This window comes from Salmo trutta, chromosome 22 (assembly GCF_901001165.1).
Source record: "Salmo trutta chromosome 22, fSalTru1.1, whole genome shotgun sequence".
NCBI classification, from domain to species: Eukaryota; Metazoa; Chordata; class Actinopteri; order Salmoniformes; family Salmonidae; genus Salmo; species Salmo trutta.
The window spans coordinates 34,468,100-34,476,558 of record NC_042978.1 but is presented as its reverse complement, the minus strand read 5'-3'; the positions used below and the strand labels follow the sequence as shown (position 1 = coordinate 34,476,558).

The window sequence follows — 8,459 nt, the reverse complement described above, 5'->3', positions numbered from 1 at the left end:
CCTGCCACAGATCTTGTTGCTGGGGTGGAACGCCCCGACAAGCCAGGTAGAGGTTGACCCAGCCTCACGACCATGGTCCCTGTCTTGACTCTGACAGGCCTGATGTCATCAACCTGCGCCTCAGCTCTGCACACAGGGCAGTGGGGTAACCACATTAGAGAACGGGTCAGACATGGGCGGCAGAACCTGGAACACACACACACACACACACAAAACATAAGATTGAATTTTACAGTGCATCATTCAATTAAATGCATAAGCAACATGCACAGGTGTGGTTATTGCCCATTGATAAAGTGACACATTCTTCAGTCATGAAGTAAACACTTACAGGAAGAATCAAACCTGTTTTGTGAGAAGCTGCTATTGACTAACACTGCAGCTATGTCATAAATCCAGACTACACTAGTCGTAAGAATGGAAGGGAATAGTTAAAGAACTCTCATCCTCATTCAAAAGGCTACTTCTGATTGCTATTAAGAACAGAGTTTAACATAGTGGTGAGAGTGGTAAATTGAGCCAAAGAGGTAAGTTGAGCCACCCTTGTTTCCGGCAAAATGAAAGGCAATATAGCTGGGATATGAGGTAACAACAGGACCTGGCCTATTTAAAAAGTGTTTGTTAGGTGTTAAGCCTGTGTCAGAAGATGCTTAAAATGATTAACAGACAAAAAAGCGATTGTGATTGTGTTAAATTGTCTTTGGGAAATAAAGATGGACATGGTTATAAAAAGGTAGTGGTAATGTTTCATTCAGTACAGAAATTTGTAGGCGGCTTAACTTATCCTGTCCAGCGGCTCAATTTACCTCATACCCGAGGTAAGTTGTGCCAAGAGATCAGAAGCTATGTTTTTAAAACTGTAATGTTTATATGAATTCTGATTATTACCAGGTATACACAACATCCTGAAATATATGTAGATATCTTTGGTAGAAAGAATACTATATTTCCCTTGACGGAGTGATGCTGAATGTAAAAAAAATGTCAAATTACCCCACTCTCCCCTATAAGTATAGTATTTGCTATAGTCAGGTATTTTTTGTGATGTGAGGGGAAATTGCCCTCAGTGTTACTGACCTGCATATGTGGTGGAAGTAAATAATCGGAACATTACTTAGAGTATGAAGGCTTTAGTCAAATCATAGCATGTAATCTTTGACAATCTGACATACCTAAACTAAACTTTAGTCTCTTTTACAAACAATCTGAGCTCATCTCAGTAGTTTATCATTTTTCACAAGTGATATTGAAAAGCACTGTGAAGGAGAAACATAAATGTTGAGTTTATACACAGAGGCTATTCTTTGCACTGTGCTGATGGTCTTTATTCATAGAAATGGAGAGAACTAATAGAACATGTATTTGAGGGAGTTCCTTACACTGAAATAATTTCATTAGAAAGATTTACCTATTTGGACCTATTTGGGGTTAGAGACTGATATAAACCAACCATGATCTCTGGGAGTTCACAGCTACAGAGAAGCTTCTGTGTAAAATAGAATCTACTTTACATTCACTAAATTTGAACAGAAAGACCTGGCTACAAATGAAGTTACAGATTAGGCTTGTAACTGCAGTATAACACCAGAGAATATGACAATAAAAAGAGGTAACTCACGCATGAGAACAGGCATCAGGGTGATGTGGGTCCGTCAGGGTGCTCCTACAGATGGTACACTCATCCTCAGATGGGGTCTGTAGGCCTGCTGCAGAGTGGGCCATACTTGGGCTGGGACAGTTTTGTCCGTCAGACAGCCCGGGACAGAATACACTAGTGTTTCTGAGGGAAACTCCGATCACACAGCTGACTGTGTTTTTTACGCTCAGCCCAGAGACTTTTTGGACTGGATTTACTTCCTTTACTGAATGGACTCATTTCCAGGAGAGGGAGTGTGTGTGTGTGTGTGTGTGTGTGTGTGTGTGTGTGTGTGTGTGTGTGTGTGTGTGTGTGTGTGTGTGTGTGTGTGTGTGGGTGTGTGTGTGGGTGTGTGTGTGTGTCACACTCACAACCAGGTAGGGCATGGGATGGGAGGCAGGCCACACAGTAGTGCAAAAATATAACATATTTTATTAAACAATGAGTATAAAAATGTTACACAAGCTGACAGAACACAATAGTTATCTTGCAGTCTGTCTCCAAGTCCACACAGCCAAACATAAATTGTATTCAGGATACGTACTGCTAACACATTAACACATACAGTGCCTTCGGAAAGTATTCAGACCCCTTGACTTTTTCCACATTTTGTTACTTTACAGTGTCATGACGTGGCCCTTTCTGGATATAGATCGTGGCTTCCCCCTCTCTTACTCTCTCCTACACACAGGTTCTGTTATCTCAGGTCGTAAATTCCTGGTGGAGACTCTCTCCCCCTGGTCATGCAGAGAGAAAGACACAGAGAGAACAAAGGATTTCACGTGGCCGAACTCCTAAATCCCCAAAATGTGAAAATGAAACAAAATGCCCACTTGTGAGGAGGTGGGAAGGGTCCGTGGACACTTAAGGGACGTTTATGACGAGTGTGTTTCATTTGGTGACCTCAGAGAGGACAGGAAACACACATAACTATATATCTGAATGTGGACATTTCTCAGTTATGGGGTTTGCATCTCATTCTTGTATAAAATGAATGAGTAAAGATGAAACTATTTGTGAAATGATGTAATGTGATGTTAAACCTTTAATATGAGAGTATTGTATTCCCTCTAAAGTTGAACTAAGTCATTGGCCACGCCCCCGTGAGCACAAACATGATCAGGCATCAAAGAACCACCTTTCCTGTTGTTACAAATAAACCCCCCTCCTGAGGAAATCCTCTTCAGACCACGCATACCTCGGTGTAAGCTGAAGTGGCACAGGTTTGAGTACCAAGACTAAGCAAACCCACAGCATGAGCTGTGATTGCGAATAGTTATTGAATTCCTAACCATACCACGTGGAGCATTGGCTACACGACGGGAAATTGTTAAACTCTGAGACTATCGATCCCTACAGAATAAGAGCAAATCTTAAATACTAATTACTAGTCCGCAGCTAGAAATTATGGAAACCTGGGATGCGAATACCAACAACCGACGAAACTTCTATTCTATGAGAACATTTGTGAATGGTACTCTGAGGTATCCATTCTAACCACTTAAGACTTTGATCTTCAGGGAAACAGAAAGAGAGAGAGGAACTCGGATGGACTCTCCAGCAGACGGACCGGATTCCAACAGAAAAGATCACGACACCTGGGCGTAAATACAGTTGAAGTCAGAAGTTAACATAGACTTTGATTGGAGTCATTAAAACTCTTTTTTCAACCACTCCACAAATGTCTTGTTAACAAACTATAGTTTTGGCAAGTCGGTTAGGACATCTACTTTGTGCATGACACAAGTCATTTTTCCAACAATTGTTTCCAGACAGATTATTTCACTTATAATTCACTGTATCACAATTCCAGTAGGTTAGGAGTTTACATACACTAAGTTGACTGTGCCTTTAAACAGCTTGGAAAATTCCAGTAAATGATGTCTTGGCTTTAGAAGCTTCTGATAGGCTAATTGACATAATTTGAGTCAATTGGAGGTGTACCTGAGGATGTATTTCAAGGCCTACCTTCAAACTCGGTGCCTCTTAGCTTGACATCATGGGAAAATCAAAAGAAATCAGCCAAGACCTCAGAAAAACAATTGTAGACCTCCACAAGTCTGGTTCATCCTTGGGAGCAATTTCCAAACACCTGAAGGTACCACGTTCATCTGTACAAACAATAGTACGCAAGTATAAACACCATGGGACCACGCAGCCGTCATACCGCTCAAGAAGGAGACGCGTTCTGTCTCCTAGAGATGAACGTACTTTGGTGCGAAAAGTGCAAATCAATCCCAGAACAACAGCAAAGGACCTTGTGAAGATGCTGGAGGAAACAGGTACAAAAATATCTATATCCACAGTAAAAACGAGTCCTATATCGACATAACCTGAAAGGCCGCTCAGCAAGGAAGGAGCCACTGCTCCAAAACAGCCATAAAAAAGCCAGACTACAGTTTGCAACTGCACATGGGGACAAAGATCGTACTTTTTGGAGAAATGTCCTCTGGTCTGATGAAACAAATATAGAACTGATTGACCATAATGACCATTGTTATGTTTGGAGGAAAAAGGGGGTGGCTTGCATGTCGACGAGCACCATCCCAACCGTGAAGCACGGGGGTGGCAGCATCATGTTGTGGGGGTGCTTTGCTGCAGGAGGGACTGGTGGACTTCACAAAATATATGGCATCATGAGGAGGAAAATTATGTGGATATATTGATGCAACATCTCAAGACATCAGTCAGGAAGTTAAAGCTTGGTTGCAAATGGGTCTTCCAAATGGACAATGACCCCAAGCATACTTCCAAAGTTGTGGCAAAATGGCTTAAGGACAACAAAGTCAAGTTATTGGAGTACCCATCACAAAGCCCTGACCTCAACCCTATAGAAAATATGTGGGCAGAACTGTGGGAAGCTTGTGGAAGGCTACCCGAAACGTTTGACCCAAGCGAAACAATTTAAAGGCAATGCTACCAAATACAAATGGAGTTTATGTAAACTTCTGCCCCACTGGGAATGTGATGAAAGAAATAAAAGCTGAAATAAATCATTCTCTCTACTATTATTCTGACATTTCACATTCTTAAAATAAAGTGGTGATCCTAACTGACCTAAGACAAGGAATTTTTACTAGGATTAAATGTCAATTGTGAAAAACTGAGTTTAAATGTATTTGGCTAAGGTGTATGTAAACTTCCAACTTCAACTCTAATTACTCCTGTCTAAATAAAATCATTCAAAATACTTCACCAAGGAGCATGACTTAGCCACAGAGAATCATTCGCTTCTTTAAGTAAAAAAATTACTGTGGATTGTTTCAAATCACAAGTGAGTAGGCCTATGCCTATTTGGGAAGCCTGCAATTTGGGTAGTGCGCTTGGCAATAGGTCTTGCTAATTGAGTTGCGGCTGTCAGTGAAAATGATCTAAAATATGTGTGAAGATATGGTGCGTCTCTCTCTGGAATGCATGCATATGTAGGAAAGTGCCCATTTGGCAATGTCTGATTTTTGATTGTCTTAACTCACCACGTACACTATTAATAAACATAAACTATCAGTAATTTTATCTTCGCCTCACACAAGTCAACAAAGTATTTTTTTTATCCATTGCAAATGATAGTTACTCAGTCATTTAAAAATTCTTCCAACACTCCCGGCCTCGATAATCACCAAGCCTCGCCTGAAAGAGCAAAATATCATGATATGATGGTCCCATATATCCATTGGAAATGTCCTAAAAAAACAGCTGTTTGTCCAGAGCTCACTTGCCCAGGAAATTCTGAGGTGCCAGCCCAGCCGCTGTAATAGGCTAGTTGATGCAATGTTGCAAGTTCGCAAGCGACAGCATCTGGCTGGACCCAGTGATCATACAATGTTGAACTTCACTAACAATAGCTCAAGTCAAGACAGATATAAAGGGAGGCAGACAGGCGGAACTGAGAGATGAATGTGATAAAAAAAAACAGAATTATCATCAGGATATTTTCAACAGTTTTTATTTATCGGCTTTAGGCCTATGTATTTTACTTAGTTGATGATGGGTCTGTGCTCTCATTTCTGTATAGGTCTGTGCTCTCATTTCTTTAGCCGATGTTGTGCCGAAAATCTCCCCCCTGCCAGAATTCTCCTCCCTTTCGCTTTGTTCATTGCTGCGACTTGTTTGCTAGTTGAGATTTCTTCTCTTCACTCTGTCAGTTCAGCCTACATTTCACGGATTTTAGTAGCAGAAAGTATTTTTGTCTGCAGTTTTCGGTTTGGCTATTTGTTTCAAGTGTATGTGGTGTTCTAGGTTGTATGGCGCCCTGGGCAAAACCCCCTTCAGCGCCCGCCCGCACCCAGGGTGCCTCGGCAAGATGTCGCCCGTACCTAAATCCGCTACTGATTTTGTATTAGTCTATAAGTAAATCTCTTTGCCAAAATTCGTCATCTCTCCCATGTCTTATTCGACTAGTATTTTTGAAAGTGTAAGGATAATAATTCATAGTTGTTCTGAAATGTTTATTGCTTGCCAACATTTTACTCCCTCTATGTTTAATATAACACACATACATTAATTATTCATTTTGGTTGCCTATCCTGACGTGAAGTTTGTTCTATAGAAACTATTTGACTGATGTGTGCCACAGAAATTATTTGACTCTAGACACAAAATGAAGGAAATTAGAAGGGAATTCTGGCAGTGGGGATATTTTCAGCACAACACCGGCAATGGATCCCAGTGTATCAGTGTGTCCATGTGGCAGAGGCTGGTGCGCTCGCCATAGTTACATTTTTAGTTTTAGATTTTTTGCATTTTACTTCAGATTTTTATGATTAACCACATGACAATGATTTTGAGAAACAAAAACGTTATTATTGAAATGAAACTGTTGCACACAACAAGCGGCAGACAGGATTTTCAAGAGTGTCTGCCCCAGATAGTTTCCTTAGAGTCGATGAAAATAATTACCAAGACATCCTTGATCTGATTGAGGAGTAAGTATATTTAAGTTGTGATATTGTTAGGAAATATTTAGGTTTACTGTGTTGATCAGGCAAATGTGGTTTATTTGAAAATAATTACTTTTTGCTAAATTGATAACGTATTGTCTAAGGAACATAGGCAATATAATTTACTGTGTCAATAGGGGAGTAGGCTAGTGTACATTAATAACGTCATTTGATGTGCTATCATTATTTATTTCATGGATGAATTCAATTGTTAATAAAAATATACACACATGGTGCAATAGGATATGCATATTTTATATTGTAATGCACTACCCTTTCATGCCATTATGTGATGGAGCTATGGGTTTATTTGACCACTGTCAGTAAGCCTACACATTCACACCAGCACTGAATTGAATGGGTGATGCATAACTACTTTCCCCTGAAGGAGGGAAACAAGGTACAACATACAACTTCGATTGAAGACCTAAAATAATGCCTGACAAGACCAATGAAATCATAATGTTATCCTATTATAGTGTGGATACAAGAGTAGCCTATTTTACAATAATGTAACTGTATGTGCTAGTATTGTTTATCTAATTGATAAATGAAATTGTAAATGTGGATTGGTACGCTACTTCATTCAATGATTACGGTATTGTGGGCGGCAGGTAGCCTAGCTGGATCAAATCTCTGAGCTGACAAGGTAAAAATCTGTCTTTCTTAACCTGAACAAGGCAGTTAACCCACTGTATTGTAAATAATAATTTGTTCTTACCTGACTTGCCTAGTTTTATAAAGATTAAATAAAATAATAAAATAATAATAATTTGTACAAGGTAGACACAGGAGTAGTTTATAGTCTAAAATAATAATGTAATTGAATGTGCTATAGAATCCTTTTTTTAATTGATTAATTAAATTGTAAATGGGGATTGGTATCTTACTTCATTCAGTGAATACTGAAAGTCCTGCTATCTCTGGGAGCATCTTAATGAATGATTTTCATCTGTTGAACTATGGAAATGTAGAAAATGAGTGTGGGGTGCTCTCTTTCGTCTTCCTTTTGTCATTGCTGATGAAAATTGATGACAATGATGAGAGGAATGTAGCTTAAAAATAAATATGTACGTTTTAGTTGATTTCAGTTTGAACTGTTGCAAAACGGATGTGGGCAGTAGTACCTAGCATATGTATTTGTATGTTTCATGGATTTTATTTTGCCCCAAACACTGGTACAGTAATATTCAAGAACTGGGGAACCACAATCTGGTGTTTAATATCTTATTGGTAATGGTTTGCTTTCACAATAAATACCAAATAATGTTGACTTGTTGACTAAAATGTTGACTAAAACGTACATATTTATTTTTAAGCTACATTCCTCTCATCATTGTCATCAATTTTCATCAGCAATGACAAAAGGAAGACGAAAGAGAGCACCCCACACTCATTTTCTACATTTCCATAGTTCAACATAAAACACTTGATTCTTCTAATCAGGAAGAGAACTCTAAAAGCCAAAATTCCACGATAGTAAAACACATTGAAAAGGGGTTCCAACAGGGTTCTTTGGCTTTCACCAAAGGAGAACCCTTTTTAGTTACAGGTATATGTCACGTCCTGACCAGCAGATGGAGCTATTGTATTCGTTTTGGGGTCAGGACGTGGCAGTTTTGTGTGTGTGAATGTTTGTTGGTGATTGGGACTTCCAATTGAAGGCAGGTGTGTTGAGTTGCCTTTGATTGGAAGTCCTTTATAGGTGTGTGTGTTTCTCTTTGGGGTTGTGGGGTAGTTGTCCTTGCATTGCGTTGTATGTGCCTGCAAGACTGTTGCTGTCGTAAGTACTGTTCATTGTTTTTTTAAAGTGGATGCTTTACGTGTTTTATTTAATAAACATGAGTGTCCACAATCCCGCTGCGCCTTGGTTCATTCCTAACGAC

General features: G+C 39.6%; 1 protein-coding gene across 2 annotated transcripts in view; it reads right to left on the bottom strand.

The window, feature by feature from the left end:
• The window catches only part of rnf125 (ring finger protein 125, E3 ubiquitin protein ligase), a 4,734-nt gene extending 2,840 nt beyond the window's left edge, over positions 1 to 1,894 (bottom strand). For both annotated transcript variants that reach the window (XR_003868699.1, XM_029707790.1), the window contains exons 1-2: positions 1,619 to 1,894; positions 1 to 186 (exon numbers count right to left, since the gene is read on the bottom strand). The exon at positions 1 to 186 is cut by the window's left edge and continues 12 nt beyond it. Coding sequence is in view for 1 of the 2 variants with exons in the window: in XM_029707790.1 (XP_029563650.1) it covers positions 1 to 186; positions 1,619 to 1,722 (290 nt within the window). In the remaining variant the exon portion in view is untranslated. The remainder of the gene's footprint in view (positions 187 to 1,618) is intronic.
• Between the last annotated feature and the right edge of the window lie 6,565 nt (positions 1,895 to 8,459).